The sequence below is a fragment of the Pempheris klunzingeri genome, chromosome 20 (genome assembly GCF_042242105.1).
Source record: "Pempheris klunzingeri isolate RE-2024b chromosome 20, fPemKlu1.hap1, whole genome shotgun sequence".
In the NCBI taxonomy this organism is placed as follows: domain Eukaryota; kingdom Metazoa; phylum Chordata; class Actinopteri; order Acropomatiformes; family Pempheridae; genus Pempheris; species Pempheris klunzingeri.
Genome location: NC_092031.1, coordinates 4,225,771 through 4,247,388, shown reverse-complemented (window position 1 = coordinate 4,247,388; position 21,618 = coordinate 4,225,771). Strand labels below are relative to the sequence as shown.

The 21,618-nt window shown below is 41.5% G+C and overlaps 3 protein-coding genes across 4 annotated transcripts; 2 read left to right on the top strand and 1 right to left on the bottom strand.

The window, feature by feature from the left end:
- Positions 1-248: 248 nt before the first annotated feature.
- On the bottom strand, positions 249-3,835 carry psme3 (proteasome activator subunit 3). The gene is made up of 10 exons (XM_070851716.1): positions 3,678-3,835; positions 3,118-3,150; positions 2,950-3,012; positions 2,609-2,713; positions 2,457-2,505; positions 2,090-2,208; positions 1,841-1,977; positions 1,637-1,691; positions 771-857; positions 249-638 (listed from the first exon to the last, which is right to left on the bottom strand). Exons 1-10 carry the CDS (start codon positions 3,717-3,719, stop codon positions 558-560), a joined length of 771 nt encoding a protein of 256 aa, XP_070707817.1. The 5' UTR covers positions 3,720-3,835; the 3' UTR covers positions 249-557.
- A 70-nt stretch (positions 3,836-3,905) lies between these two features.
- Positions 3,906-16,036, top strand: nbr1a (NBR1 autophagy cargo receptor a). Of its 2 annotated transcripts, none has more exons than XM_070851561.1 (22): positions 3,906-4,101; positions 4,455-4,517; positions 4,614-4,632; positions 4,842-4,864; positions 5,243-5,425; positions 5,722-5,799; positions 5,927-6,150; positions 6,412-6,531; positions 6,797-7,096; positions 7,440-7,599; positions 7,990-8,238; positions 9,188-9,316; positions 9,577-9,652; positions 9,814-9,924; positions 10,730-10,909; positions 11,010-11,177; positions 11,451-11,614; positions 11,832-12,259; positions 12,742-12,827; positions 13,263-13,350; positions 13,624-13,723; positions 14,348-16,036. In XM_070851561.1, exons 1-22 carry the CDS (start codon positions 4,000-4,002, stop codon positions 14,534-14,536), a joined length of 3,240 nt encoding a protein of 1,079 aa, XP_070707662.1. In that variant the 5' UTR covers positions 3,906-3,999; the 3' UTR covers positions 14,537-16,036. The 2 variants fall into 2 exon arrangements, with proteins under 2 accessions (XP_070707662.1, XP_070707663.1); XM_070851562.1 differs by having other exon boundaries at positions 7,990-8,242; positions 9,192-9,316.
- Positions 16,037-16,932: 896 nt separating this feature from the next.
- tmem106a (transmembrane protein 106A) lies at positions 16,933-21,618 on the top strand. The gene is made up of 8 exons (XM_070851891.1): positions 16,933-16,967; positions 18,657-18,842; positions 19,069-19,132; positions 19,230-19,383; positions 19,886-20,026; positions 20,115-20,158; positions 20,289-20,342; positions 21,086-21,618. Exons 2-8 carry the CDS (start codon positions 18,686-18,688, stop codon positions 21,192-21,194), a joined length of 723 nt encoding a protein of 240 aa, XP_070707992.1. The 5' UTR covers positions 16,933-16,967; positions 18,657-18,685; the 3' UTR covers positions 21,195-21,618.

The following is a 21,618-nucleotide window of genomic DNA, read 5'->3' as shown; positions in this document are numbered from 1 at the left end:
AAAGATGCTTTGGTGACTAATGAAGGTTCCTGCTTTATATATAAAATTATAAGTATAACAGTCAGGAATAAATTCAGAAATAAAACAGCTTTCTTTGGGTTACGTCTCTTATAAACGACCTTCCTCCAGATGTAGTACGAGTCTAATATAAGACATTTAGTGAGGCGATGAGTATGAAGCAAACCACTCTGTGCTGAATTATTTTTAACTATAAATGAAGCAATTTCACAAAGTTTTGAGGACAAAATGTTTAATTAAAATTAAAAAATACATAGCGCTTTTTGTTGTCTATGATCTATCTCCCGAGTTTAGGAGAGATTTATGTCTTCAAAGGTTTTAAAACAAGAAAAATATTTTACATTTAAAACAAAACCATGTGCGTCGTGTCCGTCTATGGAAGCTATGTCTTTGTACTGTGTTGTACTGATTGAACTGGAATAGGTGAATGTCTAGTTGTAGTCCTGTGGAACTAGGGCCAGGCTACTGTAGCTCAACGGGCATGGCAGGGGGGACGGGGGCGGAGGTGGGAGATGGAGGCTGAGATGGCTGGATGAACATCAGTACAATGCGTCGGTATTACTGCTTCGAGGCCGCTTGATCTTCTCAATGTTCTTCAGGATCATGTCGTGTAACGTTACCTTTACAGGGAAAAACAAAAAGACAACTCGATCAGGTGGAAAATACAAAAAAAGTACTTCCATTATTTAGTCAGTTGTATGTTGGAATAAACTAAACATTAATGGATGGTTGGAAGAGAAGATGATACATACATATTGATTTCGAAGCTCCGAAACTATGATCTTCAGACTGATGTATTCCTTCTCATCAATCTCGGTTACTGTGCGCCGGTAGTCCTCCTGATGGAAAATAAAAAAGTAAAAATGATTCTGCATTAATATTCAATCTACATCTTCACTTAAATATATTGGCTCACAGTCACAGTGAACATCAAAGGGCCACACAAAAAAAAAAAAATTATAAAATGAAGTGTTTTCTTTTTAATAAAGTACCCCACACGGTTAAAGGGTTAATATTCTGCATGTAATCCAGACTTTACACGTAGTCACAGGAATTGCAATGTGGATGTTTGCACTGACAGCAAATATTTTTTTCAAAAATGTTTGAGTGTGATGTGGAAAACACCTACATTTTATAGGAAATCAGATTATGGCATTATGGAAAAAGGCCAATTAATGATGGACTTAATTATTAAAACATGAGTTTGTCTGGCTGCACTGGAAACAGATCCACTAGTTGTCCTCCTGTTGCATGTCTAATGAAGTTACTGCTCAGAGACTATTTGCTGTGGTGTTAAAATGCACAGCGACTCGTCAGATCTATGGGAGTTTAGTTTTTCGGTGATCAGTTTATATATCACCTGTGAAAGATCAACATTAAACCCCCCAAAGGAAGAACAGCTGTAACTAAAGTGGCAGTGTAGTAGACGTACAGAGAATAAATATCTTATGTTGTTAGCTCCAGACTGAGAATATCAAATGGGTGAAAGATCCAAAGCATTGTCAGGCTTCATCCATCCATCAGTGCTCCAAATGAAAACAGAATAATCTATAGAGATTTTTGATATCTGCTGTATTCTCTCCTTTGCACTTCGAATATATAAGAAATATTCACTTACCACGTGTGGATATTTTGCTATTTTAGAAACCAGCTTTGCCCTTGTGATGTAGTATCTAGAGGTAAAGAAAACAGAACCAATCTAATAAATTATAAAAGACAAGTAAACAAAACAAACAAAGAAAAAACTGTAGCAGCTAAGCAGTCTGATGTGTTACTAGCTTCATAGTGGATTATGTACGATATGGTTAGGACTTCTACAAACCTTGATATCTGGTCGAGGTAAGATGCCGCCTCCCCTTCAACTGTTCTGAGTTCAGCTACTGTCTCCTCCTGGATGGACACCCCGAAGTTGTTGCCATCCTCTATCCTGGGGATTAGCAGCTGAACCCACATTTTGACCTGCAGAAGAAAAGGAACACTGCTAAGAAAAAAGGAGAATGCAACATCTGGGACGCTCTCAGTCAAGTCAATTAGTAGTGAGGTCCAAGTGAAGGCATGTGACATTACTTACTGTGTTACATTTCTCTATGAGTGTCCTGATCTCTGGTTTGACCTTTTCAATGAGATCAACAAGGTTTGCGTTGCTCTTCATCATCCCACCGGGCATGACAAAGACCTTGGTGCCAGTCACTGGGTGACATGTGAAAGATGGACAGCAAAGTAAATTATTAACTTTCAAACAAATAAAGGGAAATGGTTACCATGAAAAGGGGATGTCATATAATCATCCCTGTAATATTAACTGTAAAAGGTCTTTTAATTGCATTTTTATCTTGCAGGACAAACAAAACGTTCACTCATATCAAAACATTCAAATCAATATTCTCGATCCTGGAACTTAAAATAATGTTTATCAAGAAAAGATTTCTTGTACTCACCCAAGTCCTCCCCACTTCCATCCTCGAGCTTTCGCTTTTTTGCATTTTGCTGCGATACAGACACAACAGGATCAGGCTACATTCTCACCTCTGCTCTGCACACAGTGGTTGCAATTATGAGGATTTAATTAAACTCCAAAGTGGAGCCTCACCGCTTCTAGTCCGTCATGCAGGTTCGAGAGCAGGATGGGGTCTGGCACCGTCAGGTTTATCTCAGAGTGTATCTCCTTCAGCTCAGTGATGTTTATGATTGGGTCCTAAAAAACAAACAGATGATGCTCTGTAACTTCACAAGATTAGGGTCTGGGTGCCGTGATGAAATATACCGTGAGACTGCGTAAATGTCAGATATTCTGCCAAACCATTTTTACCGAGGTCTTGGAATATATAGTGTGTAAGACTACATAAACCATGATATAGAATTCAATCTATTCATCACCTTCAGATGTAAAATGATGCAACATATATTTGGTTGGATGGACATTTAACTGACCTTAAGGAAATGATCGAGTTCCAGCAACTTCTTTGGAAAAAAATTTGCAACTAGGTCCTCTGCCTGAAAGAAATGGAGACTTTTAAGTGAGTCTTGTTTGAAACCCACACAGTTCTGACAGCTGGGTTTGTACATACATGTTTGTTTACATGTTAAAAAGATACTTACTTCTGAAGTGATACGTTCCCTGAAAGCATCAACCTGCAAACACACATAAAAAAAAACAAACATCCAAAGATCAGACCGGCTGCGGAATAAAAACGCTCACGTTTCATTTGACTTAAAGTGGGTTTGTTTAGTTATCACCGTGGACTACATAAATGTGAGTGAGAACAAGAGTTAAAAGCTACTACATTGGGTAACATGACGCAGGTATGTCAACGGCAGTTTGTTCAGTTAGCTAACTGGGTAGCTGAGGCCCTTTTGTGCATGTGGTCGTCCATCATTAACTCGTTATTTACACACATACACACAACGCCGTAAGATAAACTTCCCTTCACTCCTCGCGTGGCTTAACGTCACTGTGACACCGCACCTGTTGGCAGGTTTGACAGGTGTACTGTAACAGGCGGGAAACAAGCCGGTTAGCCGCTGCTAGCTGCTATTAGCCTGGCCTTATCAGAGCTCTCACATCAGGCTACAAAACGTGGCTAACATGCTAGCAAGCCAATGGCAACAACAACATGTCGTATAACGTTAACCGAGGGGTTCCAAAAGACGAAGCATACCTTAGTTTTAATTTCATTGTCCACCTTGAGGAGTGAAGACATCTTATGTGATCAAATCGGCGAAGAGCGATTGTCCCGACAGCATTAAATTCACTTGTAAACGTGTGGCTTATTACCTGTCAGCCACACTTTGTGAGCTTAAAGATGACGACATTCGCATGCGACGGACGCGGTGGTTTTCACTGCGCATGCGCGAAACGTCACAGTATTTTTCTAGACGCAGCTGACGATGTAAACAAGAAAAGACAGTCGAGGGCAACAGGGATCAAATAGGCTGGTGTCACCGCAAATGATAGCGATTTTAGACTCCTAAACGGCTGACATGGGGCTGCCTGTTACTATTAAAGTCAATTTTCGGGGGAATGTGAAGAGATTTCTCGCTCAGGATTTGGACAAATTGGAGTGGGAATCCGTTGAAGCCTGGGTAAGCTGTTAGCAGAGCGTGTTGGCTAAACGCTGGCGCAGTTTGGTGAAAAGTAGGCCCAGACATGGCCTAGCCACGTAAACAATAGACCACCTGAAGGACAGACGGTACGGTTGCCACAAAACGTGTGTATAACTTGCATTTTTAAGCCAGCTAGCATGTTTCAAAACACCGGGGGAAAGGGAGATGTGCTTTGCCTGCTACGAGGCGCTTTGCACAGTAGCTAGCTGTGAAGGTATTTCTCAACGTGCCATTATTGATGTTTTCATAACACGTGTGACGGGAAAAGTTGTGGTGCAAGAAGATGGTGTTTGCTGTGAATATGAGCTCAGTTGTTTTAAATGATATTTCAGATAAAAGCATCTTTTGGGATCAACCACTTTCAAGTCAAATACTTTGATGAGGACAATGAGGAGGTAAGGGAGTTTATCTACATGTGTGTAGAGTTGTGGTGTTTTTTTTTACATGGACGTAAGTTCATTGACTCATTCTGATCTCGCTCTTTATTTCAGATTTGCATAAACAGTCAAGGTGAGAGATATACTTTTTTCACTGAATCCATGTGGGGAACCAGTCTGCTTATGTCTAATTATTTAAATCAAGCTCAACTCAGATATTTAAAATAGCCGAACTTGGATAAAGACCTCGACAAGGTTACAACTACAATTGCAGAATATAGAAATGTTTGTTGGGCACAAGTCATTACCTTTGTAACTTACCGTTGATTTGTCTTATTTCAGATGAATATGAAGAAGCCATCAAGGTACTGGGACGCTGCTGGTTTCTGTAGAATTGTAGGATTAAGTGACACAGCACATAACACAAATCAGTGCCATTACAGAGGGAAACATGCAGAGATCATGTAAAGTGTGGGACATTTTAGTGAACACGGTAGTTTCGGTTGAATTCAGTCAGTAGAAAAGAAAATACTTCTCATTACATGGCAAAATATAGTTGTACCATGTGGCTGCACTAAAGACATAAGATATATCACATACAAATATGTAGTTGTTCCAGTGTAGCAGCATTCACATGGTTGTATTTGTAAAGGACACAGAAAGGAAAACAAGTAGCCACGGTATGTTGACTTATGATATGTCATTGTCCTGCTGTATGTGTTTCATGCTTATTATCCATACAGAGTGCAGAGAAGCAGGGGAACCAGTTGCACATGAATGTGTACAAGATGAAAGGGCAGGCCTGTGGAGGCCCGCTGAAGACGGAGGTGAAGGAGCTGAAAGGGGACCTGCGTCCTGCTCCTCCTTATCCATCAAGGGTCAAAACGGTGGACAAAGGCACACAGGTCACCCCGGAGCGAGAAGCTGTAAGGAACCAAATGATCCGCTCACTCTCACATGTGTTTTTGGCATTAATGAGCTACAGTGAATTTACGTTCTGATGTGGTTGTTGCATCAAATGTGTTTATCTAAAGGTCAGATTACAGTCTTTCTTTGCTTGTACACTTTGGAAATATAAAATAATGGACACATTTCAGTTATTGTGGGGATTTACTACTGCTGAATGCATGAAATTTTGTGTTTAACTATTTAAATCAAGCTCAACTCAAATGTTTAAGATAGTTGAACTGGTTTTAAACAAGTCTGGTGTATTTTGATACAGGTGACAGTAAAGGACAGCAAGGGGAACAAACCAGAAGATGAGCCACCTCCCATGTGGTTCAGATCATACATGGAGAAGGTAATTTATATAACTCCTCCTCTAACCTGTTATTCTCGATGCATGTAATATTAATATCTAATATTGCCGTCTCTCAATTTATCATATTTAGCTTCTACTAACATAAATTAAACTCTTCTTGTCACAGTTTAAAGATGAGGTGGTGAAAGAGGTAGTGGAAAGGATGTGCAATGACTTTTCTGGCCAGTGTTGTACCCACAAATCATCTGATGGGCCTCATGAGGCCATCGGGGCCACTGGCGGCCCTATAGGGCCCAGGCCCGGCCCCTCCACCTCCAATGGGTCCCTCGGCTACACCCCAAACTGCAGCAGCTGCAACAAGCTCACCTCTGAAGGGGCGTACAAGTGCAGGTAAGCATTCTAACACAATATATCATATAATGAGAAATAGAGAATATGAGAAAGAGTTCTCTTACAAACACAGAATTTCATTTGGCATGGCACACAAGTTACAAATTCAGAAAATAATGAGTCAGTTGGTGACTGATGATGCTTCGAACGTGCCTCATACACTTTCAGTGATCCTTTAGACCTTTGTGCCTTCATCAGCTTGTTCTTTGACTTGATTACTCTGGAGTATCTATATTGCTGTTTTTGCTTCTTCTCTGCCAGTGTGTGCCCGTCCTGCATCCTGTGTGAGATGTGCAGACATAGCCATGACCCCAGCCACAACCTTGTGAGAACCAAGACACCTCTCTCCATCCCTGAGCATGGAATGTCGGGAGAGTTGAGGTAAACCCCCAAGCCCGAGGATAAATCTTCCCTCTTCTTGCAACATAAAGACATTCTTACTTACAACAGTGCTAGCCCTTTTTGCTATCACTTCTTCTACATTAATGGAGGAAAACATAAATGTAAATGGATGCAAAGCAGGATTGCAAAATGTTTTAGCTGCTAGATTACTGTAAATAAAATATGAGTGTGAATGAGTTTTGTTCTTGGAAAATAAACTTTTGATAGTCAACAAATAGGTGTTCCTGATGACATTTCAAACCAGGTTCCCAAGGCGAGGAGACAGGACAGTGCGCAAGGCCGAGCGACAGCGCCTCAAAGCTGAAAGGAGGCAGCTAAGAGCTGAAGTGAAGGAAATCAAGAAGAAACTGAGACTGGAGAAGAGGGGGCTACAGTGGAATGGGCCCTCTACCTCAGGCAGAGCCAACCTGACAAACATGGCCTCCGCGTCCACCCAGGTCCCAGCCCTGCCCCCCCCTGCTGCCTCAGAAACACCCTCAGGTCCAGCCCCAGCCCAAGGCCCCATCCCTGCCCCGGTCCTTGATCCCCAGGCCTCCAGTCCAGAGTAAGCGCCACCTCGGAAGGGCGTCCGACAGTGCTGGGTACTTCGAACCCAGCATGGATGCAATAAAGTCTTTTTTTTCAAGAAAAGAAATCAAAATATGCCATCTTTGTAATCTAGTCTGTATGAGTGTATCGCTGGCTGCTCTGGGTGGTGGAAAATGTTGGAACTACCTCAATGTGAAAACTGCTGCTGCTGCTGCTTCATAGATTTTCTAAGAAAAATTGCTTTTGAGCTGCAAAAAAAAATCTGGGGTCCTGCTTTTTTGATTCGTAGAGAACAAAAGAGATGGGTATAATAAGAAACCAGGGCTATTTTCAACAATGCTCTGTACACTTGAAACTAGGGGTCCCGGGGTCTCGCACACGTCCTTGGTGCCCACTATGGCTGCCTTGTTTCTGGATGAAAATCTGCCGGACGGCACCCGTCTGGAGCCTGGGACCAAGTTCATCAAATACTGGAAGATGAGGAACTCAGGCACTATCAGCTGGACTTCAGAGACTAAGGTACCCCTCCCACCCTTCGAGAGGACAGGCTCCACTCTCTCTTTGCCCCCTGCTTCACTTCCACTCTGAGTCCCCACTCAGTTCATTGCCTACTTCTTATCCACTAACACCAGCTAAGATTTCTTACCCAGCCTAAAACAACTAAGGCCCTTTCTGTCCCAGATGTTTATTATTTAAATTCAGTTGAATCTGTGTTGTGATTTAAGTTTTCAAGTCTTTGTCATTGTTTGAATGTGTGAGCGTGCGTGAGTGTGTTCCTCACTTGAGTGCATTTTAATTTTGAGTGATTTATTTATGTACTTTTCTTTTGGTTGCATGCTCTTGTCTTTGTGCTTTTTCGCATGTGTATTCCTATTTTTGTGTTTTGTGTATGTGTGTGCGTGCACCCAGCTAGTGTTCATGTGGGGAAACCTCGGCCTGGCATCAGAGGAGAAGAGGGAGGTGCCCGCCCCCTTGCTGCTGCCCGGACAAGTGGGAGTGGTCAGTGTGGCCTTTGTCGCTCCTGTGATGGAGGGGACGTACACCTCCCACTGGCGGCTGGCGCACTGCGGGTGTCAGTTTGGCCCGCGTGTCTGGTGCAGCATCGTGGTCGACCCTGGTGACACCCGCAACGCACTCGGGCATCAGAGCAAACGACTGGCAAGTCTGATAACCAATGACACCCTGTACAGCCGCAGTGAAACATCAACTGTAGACATGCATATCTACACTGTGGCAGTATTTGTGATACCTGAGCAACAAAGTAGATTTACTCAAGTGCTGTACAGTAAAATTGTCAGGTACTTAACTTGTACTTTATACTCCACTACATTTCAGAGGGAAATATTGTACTTTTTACTCCTCTGCGTTTAGTGGACAGATATACAAAAACAAACATGGGATAAGCTAATAAAATATGCATTGTCAGGAATAAACGAGTGGTTCTAAACCATTTGCTTTGTCAGCAGTCTTACCAAAGAGTTTGGAGACATGTTTGAGAAGTATCTGATATTTCACAAAAAGGCAAAAGTTAGACAAATGTCCAAAAGGTGAGAACAGATTTTTGTAGCAGAACTTCTTTTTCCCCTTTTCTATCCCAGTATTCATTTCATGACCCCTCAGGTCTGTGAAGTGACTCTTTGAAGGGTTATCTCCACCGCAACCAGCTGCAGCAGTAAATGCTGCTTACACACAGATAGTAATGTATTAATCATTCTCAGAGGACATTTTACTGGACAACCAGTACTTTTACTTTTACTTTTACTTACTTAAGTATAATTTGGGGACAATACAATAAGTCGTTATTTTAATGCAGGACTTTGATTTGTGAGTGTTTTTAGATTGCTGTATTTATACTCGGAAGAGTCCCGAGTACTTCTCCCTCCACCATTGCTTTTGCAGAAAAGAAAACAAAGTAAACAGGGATTTTTGTGATTAGGATGAGAAGAAATGGATAATCCAGAATAACATTAGAATCCTCTGGCCCATAGGGACGCTGTTCGTGTGTCACTTTCAAAAATCGGTGGAACTCTTATAACTGTAACACAAGGGGTCGTCTTTGAGTGCAAACTGTGGTGATACTAACAATAACAATTCTTATGTGCTTCAGAAAGAGGAGGTGAGGCCACTGGAGAAGGAGAGGGAGAAGGAGGTAAGGTCCAAGGACAGTGGCCCTGGCTTGCCTGTAGACCTGAACCATGACGACTACTACTTCCCCTCAGTCCTGCTGACTGCACAGGTGCCCACTCAGAAAACTCTACCTAAGACCTGTTTTAAACTAGTTTCAGTCAGTGTTGCTTCATCGTGTTCTTACACATGTGCTAAATGACCAAACCAAGCCAACTTTGGTGGCCAAATTGTGTGAAATGCAGCATGTTAGATAACAAAGTGCACTTTGCTCTTGATTACACACTCTGATGAGTGAAGAAAACATTCTATTGATTTATTAATGTATTAATGTATTCATTATCCCTGCATGTTCTGTGTTTTTATTTTTAGGATCTACTGTCATTTGAGCTGCTGGATATAAATATTGTTCAAGAGTTGGAGAAGGTTCCTAACAACACCCCTGAGGGTAAGTAATATGTGATGCTTTAAACTGTGGAGAAGTTATGAGACAACATTGCTTTGGTGTTTGTAGGAAAAATTATGGCAACACATGTTACTTCCAAAGTATGTTTTGACTATGCATAAACATTTTTGTTGTTTGTTGTGTTTGCTTTATGAAATCTGTAGATTTGACACCTTGCATATCCCCTCTGCCCCATGATGCACCTGTGTTGGAGAAGGCCATCAATTCACAGATAAAAGAGGACATGGAGGTCACAGGGGTCAGAAAACTATTTGGTAAGACGAGAAAACCTCCAGTGGAGTGTCTGATTAATGGTATATATGTGAACTTGAGCTAAATCTGATATATTTGATATGACATATTTTGGGAAGTAGTGTTTTAGCAGCTAAAAAGTTCAATATTATAAGAGTCTATCTAAAAGTGATTAAAGCCTTCTGTAGATCTGACTGAGTGCTTATCATATGAAAAGAATGTGTCTGTGTGATTTGATGTGGGAGGACAGGCAACAGATACCGCAGACTGGTGTCATGTATCACCTTCAGCTGGATAGATAACAAAACCTGTGTGTGGTGCAAGTTAGAACAGGTCATTTTGGGAAACTTTGTTTCAGATTCATGTGAAAGTCAAACTGTGGAAGTTGTCTGTGAGGCAGAGACAGCTCGCAGACTTTTGTCTTGTGGAGTCGGGGCACTCTCTCTTGTGTACACAATATAAAAGAAACTTTTATTGAGGAACCCAAACTAGACAACAACAGTAAGCCATGGATAATTTCAGCATATATGAAAAGTTGTACTGTGTAAAACTTAGAGGGAGCTTTGCAAAATTGCCTCAAGTGATGTCACTTGAGTCAGCGATGCTTTGGTCAAAAGACTACAAGTGTGGCGTAGAGTTAGACGGATGCCCATAGCCCGCTATTCAATGTGCTTTAGGCAAGCTGCTACCATCACTCCACTCCACTCCCAGTTGCAATATGGGTAATGTAGGCGGCAGGTTTTGACATGGAAGAAGAGTGTGTGGAATAAAAAAAAAAGACATTTGTTTGTTTTGAGTTGTTGAGAATGTTTGTTGTATGTTGGTTAGGAGTTAAACTGAGGCAGCAGAGGGAGCCACTGGAGCCTGTGACCCAGGAGGAGGACAGAGAGGAGGAGATCAGCGGAGCTCAGTTCCTCTGTGAGACGGTTATCCGCTCCCTCACCTTGGAGGAAGCCCCTGATCACAGACCCCTGCGCAGAGCCCAGCACAGCATCCACAAACCACAGGGTGTGGAGCCACTGCATCTCACGTTTATTAGCTTTGTATTCAAATGTAGCTGTATTTGAGGTACTTAGTCTTTGTTTTTCATTCCATAAAATATCTCCAGTTGTCTCCCGGGGGCCCAGCTTTTGCTTTGACAGAGCTGTAGAGGCGGAGAAGACGGAGACGGTGCAAGAAGGACATGAGGAGATCTGTGCCATTAGACTTGAGAGTTCAGTTCTGCCTCCCAACACGGGACTCAATCAGATCATCCAGGCAGAGGAGAGAAAGCCAGGTTAGAGAATGACCACTTTATTTCTGTTTGTTCCCGATGTTCATTTCTTTCTTACATTTTTCATTTTTTGTCTTTTCTTTTTTTGTTTTGTCCCACATTCACATCTGTTGTTTTTTTCTCTTTTGAATAGATTGACAAATATTTCAAATAAAATATAAAGACCGCTTGAACTTACATTAAAACATTTGTGGTCACAGTTCCATGCATAACTTTTGTAGTGTCAGCCTCACCTGCAGTTTCAGATGCTTAATTATTTTTTCTTTTTCCACTTAGAAGTTCTTCTGCTCGAACCAGTGATTGAAAACCTGCACATCAGCTCACAGCCACAACATGATAACAAGGACGAAGAGGTCATGGCCTTGGATGACTTGCAGAACATGAGAGGTCCTCAAGAAGAGAAAGAGGAGGTTGGAGCCAAAGGAGAAGACTGGGAAGAGGTGAGCTTTGTACCTTTTTATATGAACATAAAGTTTATGTTTATATTATATTATGTTTTAAAGGACAGTGCAGATCATGAGTGAAAAAAGAGTTTCATTTATCTAACGCCAAATGTTTTTTGTTAATTTGAAAACAATCCAAATACATGAACGGTTTCATCCTGATATAATGAGGTAACGAAGTTTACAACTGTCGCCGTTTTCTCCTGTGTCTCAGGTCAGCAGCCAGACCTCCTCAGTCTCCTCCTGCGACGATTACATCATTGTCCTCCCAGACTGCTTTGACACCAGCCGGCCTCTGGGCGAGTCCATGTACAGCTCCGCCATGTCGCATCCCGACACGGCTGCTGCTGCTGCTGCGACCTTGTGCGATTCAGATGTACAGCAAAAGGAAGTGGAAGAGTCCGACTCTGAGGCAGATGGAGCGGAGCCACCGAGAGAGCGGCGTGAGACGACCACGGTGGTCGAAGCCGAGGACGCATCGGTGAACACGTGGCCTCCGGAGGTCCCTCCCATCCACAGTAGTGTGAACCAGATGCTGTGTGCCTCCCAAACCCTGGACGCTGTGACGCTCACCCCCGAAGTGGTGCCACCACCGGTGCTGCCTGACCCCCTGCTCCCCGCACCGGCCCTCTACTCACCAAGGTTAGATGGCAGCTCAGTCAGACGGTGCCTGTGCAGTTCAAAACAAACTCTTCCACATGTCTGAACAGTGATATTGTAGACATGACATATGATAAGGATTTATATTACATGATATTTTCTGTAGTTTTTGTGTATGTGGTAAGAGAGTTGCCCATTTTTTAGGTTTTTATGTCCTTACTACTGTGAGTAGTTTAAACTGGATTTCTGTTTTGAAAATGTGTTACCAATCCGCAGAGTAAAATTTGCCAAAAAGTAGGTGAGAATCCCTATGAAAGCCCCGTGTTAATGTTACTTGATATTTTGCAGGAAAACAGGGTTAGGTCAGGGCCTTATTGTAGTGAGAACTGCTCGGAATATGATTGGTAGCAGACGTTGAAGAACAAAATGTAGGAAAAAAGACATTAAAGCTGCAGGTTAATCCCTTGAAAATGTCGAGACCAGAGAGTTTGGTTTAATTCTTCTCTGCTCATTGTGTGATTCAGGTCTGAGGCACTGTACCTGGCTGAGGACCCCAGTCCTCCAGCCTGTGAACCGTATGAGCCACACCAACCAAGGGTCCACCTAAATGGTGAGTTTACTTTTTGAATCACTGGGTACAAGCGTGTTGCAGTAGTGCACAATGTGTGTGTAGTGTATACTTTGTTCACGCAGCACGACACACAAGCCACAGCAGTAATATTTGAACATATCTACCAGTGTTTTTAGCTGTTAATCTAACATAATTAAGACATGTACCATGATTTATACTCAGACTTCAACGTCAGTATTCTGTTGGGCACGTTGTTTACCTGAATTGGCAGTTTTGTATTTTGATGAGTTGTTTGCTCTGTTGAGGCAAGAACAGGAAACAGTTTATGCCCTTTGTGGGAAGACGGGAAGTAAGACGGGCAACACAGGCTTTCAGGATTTGTTGGTTAAGCAAAAAGGCTCTCCTTTTCCACTTCCTCCACTAATGCTATGTGTGTTTGCGTGTGTGTTATTTCCTTTTTTATCTGCTCTGCAGTATCATCTGGTCTGTCAAGATCAGCAGGCTCAGCATCCAGTGCCTTTGAGACATATAATCCCAGACCCAGCAACGCTTTACAGCCAAGGTGCAATTCAACAAAGAGTTACACTTTATATGATGTGCTTCTGTGAAGGACAGTCTTACAATTTAGTTTCTCTTTTGTCTGCTCTAATCCTTTTGTGTAACAACATGATTTAATATCTTTAACAAAAGCTCAATGTGATGCACCTCTTAACTTGCACTTTGCTTTTTCTAATAATTATGTGCTTTTTGTTAAGAACAAGTTTAACTAGGACACTTTGTACTCTGCGACACTGTTACATAACCCATTGTGACCACATCCTCATCTTTACACAAGGGGCCAAGGAGGCATCACAGAGGGACTTGTCAAGGGGGCACTTTCTGTGGCAGCGTCTGCTTATAAAGCGCTCTTCACTGGACCAAACTGTTCAATACAGGTACACCACACAGTAACTGCTATGTCTACATGTTTAAAATCAAGGTGCAGCTTGTAAATACAAGTTCTCAGAGAATCATCACCAGACTCACCCAGAGCTTGAGCTTGTTTTTGTTTTACTTACAACTTAACTGATTTGGCTCATCCACACTGCTCTCATAGCGTCATGGCTAAACCAACATATGTGTTTATGGCTTGTGGTCAGTAGCCACTAACCTGTGCCGTTAGTTGTTCTAGGTACTTGATTGGAAACCGCTTACGAAAAAGTCTGTTGAATCTCAGTGTTACACATGTGCTTACTAACAAGACAAGTTGTTGGGAAAGAAAGTCTTTTCCACTATAGACACAAGAGGTTTGTGTCATAAAAGCTCACAGAAGCAGCTTTTAATTGGATTGTATTTATGTAGAAAAGTGTGGTGATTGATTAAAATGTTCAATGTTTTCCCTAGTTGGGGATTTGAAAGAATTGCGAGCTGCAGGGTTGAATATGCAAACATTTTTGACCAGCAGTGGCTTGTGGTATCACTTGGGACAAATAACTACAGCCACAGTAACATTCCCCATCCTCCTCTCCGTTTACCGTCCTCTCACCATCCCGTCTCCCTTTTTGCCCTCCTCCCTCCAGCGAGGCATCGACCCAGCCACCAGACAGGACCCCTCCCTGATGGCGATGCTGCTGGAGATGGGTTTCAGAGACCAGCGGCTCAACCAGCGGCTGCTGAGGAAGCACGGCTACAGCCTGCTGCACACTGTCAACGAGCTGGTGCAGATCGCAGAGGACAGCCAGAACAAAGCCGTCAACACTCAGCACTGAGGGAGGAACAGCTGTGGGCTACTGGCTACTGTAAGGCTGTTAAAGAGAAATTATTTGACTTTTAAAGAAAACATTAAGAGAATATTTAAATTTAGACCTGTGTCTCTCACCCTCTCCAGTGTCTAGACTTATTTTGAATTATTTAAAAGAAGAGACAAAGAAAACCTATTTATGATTCATGCAACTGATTGATTTGTTTTTTCAAAGGGTGAATAGTTTATTTGGACCAAGTCCAGGAGTAATGGTAACAAGACGACAAAGTCACTTTAAGTCTAAAAAAAAAAAAGTGGAACAAAAATGAAAGAGGAGCATTTATTTCTTGAACTCCGCTGATTAGAGATAAAGGAATGAACGGCTTCTCCTGCCTTTGCCTTTAATTTAGCTTCAACATTTTGACGGAATTAACCATACACACACTTGTAAATTATGAATCGTGGTTAAAATGCCTTGTTTGCCGGGGCCATGGAGTCTCATGTGTCGGTCGTGAGGAGCAGGGGCTGTAGTTTTGACAGGACAAAAGTGTGTATTTCAGCTCTTCATCTTAGTGTTCGTGTGGCTGTCGTAGCTGCTTCCTCGGCGCTGAAAAATAATTGTCTTTTGACAGGGCTTGGCTAGATTCTTTCTCACAAATAGAGCAGTGAAAATTAATATTGTTGAATGTCACAAAAGATAGAAACGTTCTGAAAAGCCAGCTCTCACTTAAGGCGATGCTACCGAAGCGACGTGGAGGTTCTGAGTGTTGAAGGCCAGCAGTGCAGTAGTAAGAGCAACAAACAGATATTTAAGACTTTTCTCGGTTAGCGTAGTGAAATCTGCCTAAACAATGCAATCTTTTTCTGTATCAGAGTACTGTTATTTTAGACGTTGACATGTGGAATGTATACAAAACTGTCCGAACGGATCACTGTTCAGACTCGGATGTTTTCTACTGCTTTTTAGGAGACACCTGCATGACAGGTAGAGGCTTTAGAGATGAGTCGTGTTCTTGTGGTCTTAGCACAGTCACAGTGGAAAATGTCCGCTTTGCGTCATCGTCCTAACACCCCCCTGCCTGCATTTTTGCGCGTCCTCCATTCGACCACGAACAGAAACCTAGCAACAGTTTAGCACCAACTCAAGCTGAGATGTCTCTTAACAACACATTCCTCAATCTCATAGTGGAACCAAGTATATTTGATTTCATTACATTGCCTTTATGAAAGATGATAATTAGTTTACTGAAATATACATATGGTGATTTGACATTTGTGGTGTGAGTGTGTAGATTTAAGTTAATGTACGCCTCTTGTTCTTTTTTAATTATTACGTGTGTGTGTGTGTGTGTGTGTGAGGAGTTTCTGAAACATGTTTTCTTATTTTGATGATTGTTCATGTTTTAAAGAATCATGCTCTAGAAAATTATCCTGAATATATTCACTACTGTATGCTTGTCAAATGATTCCTCTGTCACAGAGTGTATACATTAAATACCCTTCTACTGTCAACCCGCCAATAAACTATTTGCACATCTCTCTTGTCTCGTTGGCCCTCTGTTAATAAAACGGTGTGTAAATGCAGGTCATGGCAGCCATGCATGGCTCTGTGTGTCTTAAACACTGTACATTCTGTGCTGCGTTGGCATAAAAAGTGCAGAGGTCAGCAGTTTTGACAAAATCAGCTCGAGTTTAGTATATTTCAATAGTGCAAGACCAACAAAGACTGTATAAGAGAAAAAATCTGACTAGAGACATTGAAACTTCAAAAAACTAACAAATCCAAAGAAGAAGAAGCATATTCGACATTCAGATGAGGACAAAATAATCAGCAAGGACTCTGTTTGGATCTTTTTGTTATAGTGAGATCCAAAAGTACACCTGCAATTACCTCTTATCACCATACAATGTGTTTACTAACTTTGGTGATTTGGATATATTTTTGACAAAATCCTCCCACCAGCTCCTCCAAAGCTCAAATGAACACATTTGTTCTCATATAACTAGAATACAAAGAAGCGTGTTTCCCTAAATGTCAAACTTTTGCTTTAAGTCTGGAGAAAAAACATAACAGAAACCAACGTGGACTCTCAACAGGAAGTGACAGGACACAGGGGTGGTGGGGGGGGCAAGAGGGGCCAGACCATATTTTCTTGCCCCTGTGACCCAATAACAGGTCGATCCGGCCGTGGTGAAAAGAATAATAACTTGACCTGTAACGCTTCTTACTGCACACCTGGGCTAGAGGTAGTTTATTATAGACCAGAGTTCAGAGCTTGAGTCTGTGCTGTGACACTGAAGGGAGGTAAAGCAGCACATGTGACCTGCCAGCTCAGAAAGGAGGAAGTGTTCTGCCCTCTTGGTTTGGTTTTTGCAGACACTTGAAGTCGGCAGTCTAGAACAGCGGTGAAAGTGTGTGTGTCCACATCTGGAGCTTAAACCAGAGCTGCTGTTGACAGGTAAGACCTCACCCCCCCCCCTCCTGTCCTGAGAGGGTCGGGGGACACGTTTGACTGTTTCAGACGGCAGAAACCAACACTTTTACATTTAATTACACCTTTGTCTTTCTGGTCTAAATGTTTTAGTGATATCTGAGATCTAAAATCGAGTTTTCGTGAAGATCTTAAGTGTAAAGGTGCAGTCCGTGTTTGGAATATACATGACAATGCGAAAACAGTATGAAGAGCCTGCTGTACTCTCAGTTTAAGTATCTGTACAAGTAAAACATAGTAAGTAAGTGTGTAATTAAATAGAAATAAATAAAATACAATAAATACACAGTAAGGAAATAAGTAATAACACTAGAAGAAGGAATATACACATCATTTATGATGCATTCAGGTACATGTCTATATGTATAGATGCATTCATGTAACATGTTACTGTGGAGCTAATTCAACTGTTTAATACACTGTTGGGTAGTTAAATCCATAATGCCTCATATTTTATAGTGTATTTGTATGTTAACTACAGCTGACTGAGAGGTAGAGCAGCATGAAATGGAGCACTTGAGGTTACATTCTACAGAGCAGAACTATGACCAAAGGAAAATGTGTTTACATCAGTACTTTCAAGTGAGGAACACAAAATGCTGAAAAGAAATCAGATTTGGTTAATAATTCAGTCACATAATTACATGTTAATAGTTGAGTTGGTGAATAAATGTGCAGTTTGTACGGTCAGTGTTTGATTTTTAAGCATTACTACAAACTTCTTCATGTTGGACGAAGCTGAACTGCGACTAAACCAGCTTGAAACTATGAATTGTCCCACTGTTAAGGTGTTAACTGGGTTGGCACTTTGTAAAAAAAAGAATTTTACTTGTAATGTTCAACATTTTACTTTCATACAGACCCACAGGAAGTTTGTAGAGCTGCATAACCAACAAAACCAGTTTGGCTTCTTCTCTGGAAAATGGGAGCTGAATCCAAATCTCAGGCTTAATTTACTACATTTATTACCAGGTTTCTATAAAATGTAGTAGAAGTTTTTAGATTTTAGATTTGTGTCAGTTTTGTGTCGTGTCATTGTGAAAGCTGAATGATTCATTGCTTCTGTGAATAAACTCAGTATTACACAGTAAGTGCTGATTATTGCATCACTACAAGAAAATATAAAAAATGTGTTTGTCTCTTTTATCCAACAGGAGATGGGACATCGCAGGCGATATTGAAAGCTAATGCACTTTAGAATAATCCAGAATATCTAAATGAATATTCACTGTTTAATTTCAGGAGTTTCGTTCCATTTGTGCTTCCACACCATTTGCTTGGATATAATCTAAGTGTGAGGAAATAACCAGTGCATGTTCTTCCTTTCTTTGTGGAATTTAGAGGCCATTGCACAATCATGATACAAACAGCGTTACAGGGTTTTAATAAGTTGCAATAGAACCATAAATCAGTGAGGGTGTTTTTCTGTCACTCCCACACTCTGGACTCTGCTTCCATCCTGACGTGCAGTATGAGAATGAGCTTTTATTGGTCATTTAAAGCAATAGCGTCTCAGAAAGGCTACGAAAAGGCCTTAAAAGACATTTCGGTGGACATGCTGCACGAGCTCTACACACTGTACTCAGTCATCGGTGAACTGTGTGATTTCTAGGTGCAGATTTCAGCCTCGTTTGTTGCTTTGTTTTTCTTCCTCAGACTGGATTTTCGTCTTTTGTTAAATTGCCATGGTTACACCACGGAAAACCAGCAGAACCACAGAGGAACCTAAAGAGGCAGAGAGGGTGAAAACACTGAGGTATTTCCCTCCATATGGTACCATGAACGAAAACTCGACAGGAGACACCTGCCCCACGTGTCGCGGCACGGGCCGAATTCCCAGAGGTTGGTCTAAACAAATCTATTTTTAAATGTCCATTTTCATGATGTTGTACTGTCCCTCATCCTCACATAACTTTCATTTCACTCTCAGCAACCAGAGGAACTAAGTCAGTTTGAGACGCACGAATGTATATCTGCAGCTGGCTCTGTTTAGCGACAGTAGTTCCACTTTCACATAAACTTTGTGGTAAAAACAGCACTATTTCCCTCTGTCTTTTTGTTGTAACAGGCCACCAAGACCAGCTAGTTGCTGTAATACCATGTAATGATGTAAGGCTGAGACCCAGACGCACGTAAGCGATTGCATTGTGTTGTAACAGAACATAAACAGCAGCAGTCTGAGTCTCAATACGTTTACGTCTTTGAATTTACGTTTGTGTTGCATTTCAGGAAGCTGTACGTGTGTGTCTCCATGGCTTTATGTCTCTTTCTTTGCTGTCTGATCCTCTTCTTCCTCTTCCCCCGGAGTGTCACCCTGACGCCCGTGTCTGTGCTGTCAGTCATGGTCTACTTCACCCCAAATACAGTTGAAATGGAGGTCACAGTAAGTAATAGGAGTACTGAGAGTGCAGCCAGTTGCACCTGCTAATCTGTGCCTAGAAAGCCAAAATACAGTCATAACACGGGAGCTGGTACATATATATGGTAGTTATTATGCCTGTTATGTATAATTTATGAGGATATAACTTATGAGAAAATAAGCAGTATCAACAAAACCTAGCTTAGAAACAGCTATAATTATTCCTTATAAGGAATAATGTGTCACAAATGTTTCTTTGCTTGAGGTTTATAATGTGTTTGTACAGTACAGTACAGATTGCATACATCCTTCTGCAGATATAGATATAGAGTATTATACTGTGTATATACATGCACTGCAAACTGTTAAATATCTCCCCGAACTTCGCTGAGCCACCATATTTTTAATGTCCGTGTCATTCACCTGACAGCTGCTGGAGTTATAGTGAAGGACAAAGTTCCCTGAGACTTTTTAATGATAGGAAGGCGAGTTGGTTCTGCCTGACGAGATGCCTTTCCTCTCCTAGAATCTCATAAACATCACCAACGAGAACTTTGTCCCAGTTCACGTCGCTGAGTTTAACATTCAGGGGCTGATCTCTGCCTCAGTTGTGGGTAAGACCAAGATAACTAATTTGACCGCCATCCAGTCGCGCTCGGAGAAGTCGGTGAGTTTCCCACAGGATGATTCATATCAGATATTCCTGTATTTGTCATGCAATGAATGCCTTACTCCCCTTTCTTGAACTTTTACAGTACATTATTCAGATTGGCCTGCCAATCACAGATAAAGGCTTAAAGTAAGTTGGAAATGAAGCTTCATTTCCAGATTGCACTTTCTGACAGATGACATAAAATCACCTCCCTCACTGTTGTTTAAATGGATGAATCCAGCTCATGTCCACACACCAGCTGCGTTTTCTCTTTCAGCTCCTACTGCAAGTCGAGCACGATCAAGATTCACACGTTATTTCTGGAGCTGCAGTAAGTGTCACTGTCAGTCTAAACATCAGCGGAAGAGGCAGCCACTTTAGCACAATCTCAAACCCACAGAGTGTTCATCTGTTTGTGCATCGCAGGGTAATGAACCACAAACGCTAAATAGGTCGTCTTAAGAAAAGGTCCTATCCTTCAAAGTCAGAGCTTTAAAATGGAAATATTTTTTTTCGGATAACATGAAAAGACATGATGCAGATTTGATTTTTGAATCCTCTGGAAAAAAACAAACAATCTTGCATTTAAATAGGTGACGGCAAACCTTTTTTTGGACCGACCAGTACAACTGCTGAACTTAATGCTGCATTACATTGATTTTGCAGATGCTTTTGTGCAATGTGACAATAAGTAGAACATCAGAATGTGCCAGTATTTTCTGAGGTTGCCTCCAGTTAGCTAGTTTGTGCAAAACCTACTGGAGGCCTCAACAAAAATTAAGCCTCAAAAGTTATTTTATTTTGCTTATTATTGTTCATTTACAACACAGTTGCCCCTCCATGCTGTAAACTAGCCCATTTTTAAGAGCCACATCTGTCGCAGTCTAATCTTTAAAAACCAAGAGCTAAAAGACACTAAAACATTATGATATAGAGCTACATTACAGTCATTTGGTCCATGGTTGATCTAAAAAATACAAACTGGTGCAGCTTTAAAACATAATGAAAGCGTGACAAAGCAGACTCCGGCTCCAACCGTCTCTAATAATGTTTTTTTTCCTCCTCTTTTCCCAGAATGACACTGAACATTTCGTATCTCTCTCACACGGAGCAGGTGTCTCTCGACACCTTTGAGTATATTGACTGTGGCACCAATTCAACAATCCCACATCCTGTGAGATGATGAAATCAGAAGGAAAAACACCAAAGTGGGAGTATTGTGGCTGCACTGCACCTTTATCTCTTCTGTATGGGATGTAACTTTGTGAATGATAAGTACTTATTCTGTATGTTGTTTTAGCATACTTTAAGACTGTAATCTATCACTACAATCTTATAATGTAAAAGCACAGTTGCCTCACATACATTGAATCTAGTGGTCTGGGAGTGGACTCTGCCTGGGGTGGAGGCAGAGGTGTGTTTATAGAGAGTCTGAAATATTCATACTATCTTAAATGTAACATCTGAGAGAACCGTGTGTTTTTGTGTGAAGATGTCTGCATTCCTTGAACCTGTAACTCATTTCACAACGTTTTTGGCAGGATGCTGTGATGTTATTCTCTGATCATGTTTTGTTATTTGCACTTCATTAAATTTAAGGCTCTGTA

What these genes read in the sequence shown, in the direction of transcription:
- psme3 (XM_070851716.1), bottom strand. Translation starts at nt 3,719, where the DNA reads ATGTCTTCACTCCTCAAGGTGGACAATGAAATTAAAACTAAG. An exon ending in GGGAACGTATCACTTCAGAA is followed by an intron (nt 3,013 to 3,117) that starts GTAAGTATCTTT and finishes CATTTCTTTCAG; the next exon opens with GCAGAGGACCTAGTTGCAAA. An exon ending in TGGAAGTGGGGAGGACTTGG is followed by an intron (nt 2,209 to 2,456) that starts GTGAGTACAAGA and finishes CATGTCACCCAG; the next exon opens with TGACTGGCACCAAGGTCTTT.
- nbr1a (XM_070851561.1), top strand. Translation starts at nt 4,000, where the DNA reads ATGGGGCTGCCTGTTACTATTAAAGTCAATTTTCGGGGGAATGTGAAG. An exon ending in GCTGGACTTCAGAGACTAAG is followed by an intron (nt 7,600 to 7,989) that starts GTACCCCTCCCA and finishes GCGTGCACCCAG; the next exon opens with CTAGTGTTCATGTGGGGAAA. An exon ending in AGCAACGCTTTACAGCCAAG is followed by an intron (nt 13,351 to 13,623) that starts GTGCAATTCAAC and finishes TCTTTACACAAG; the next exon opens with GGGCCAAGGAGGCATCACAG.
- tmem106a (XM_070851891.1), top strand. Translation starts at nt 18,686, where the DNA reads ATGGTTACACCACGGAAAACCAGCAGAACCACAGAGGAACCTAAAGAG. An exon ending in CACGGGCCGAATTCCCAGAG is followed by an intron (nt 18,843 to 19,068) that starts GTTGGTCTAAAC and finishes TTGTTGTAACAG; the next exon opens with GCCACCAAGACCAGCTAGTT. An exon ending in ACGTTATTTCTGGAGCTGCA is followed by an intron (nt 20,343 to 21,085) that starts GTAAGTGTCACT and finishes CTCTTTTCCCAG; the next exon opens with AATGACACTGAACATTTCGT.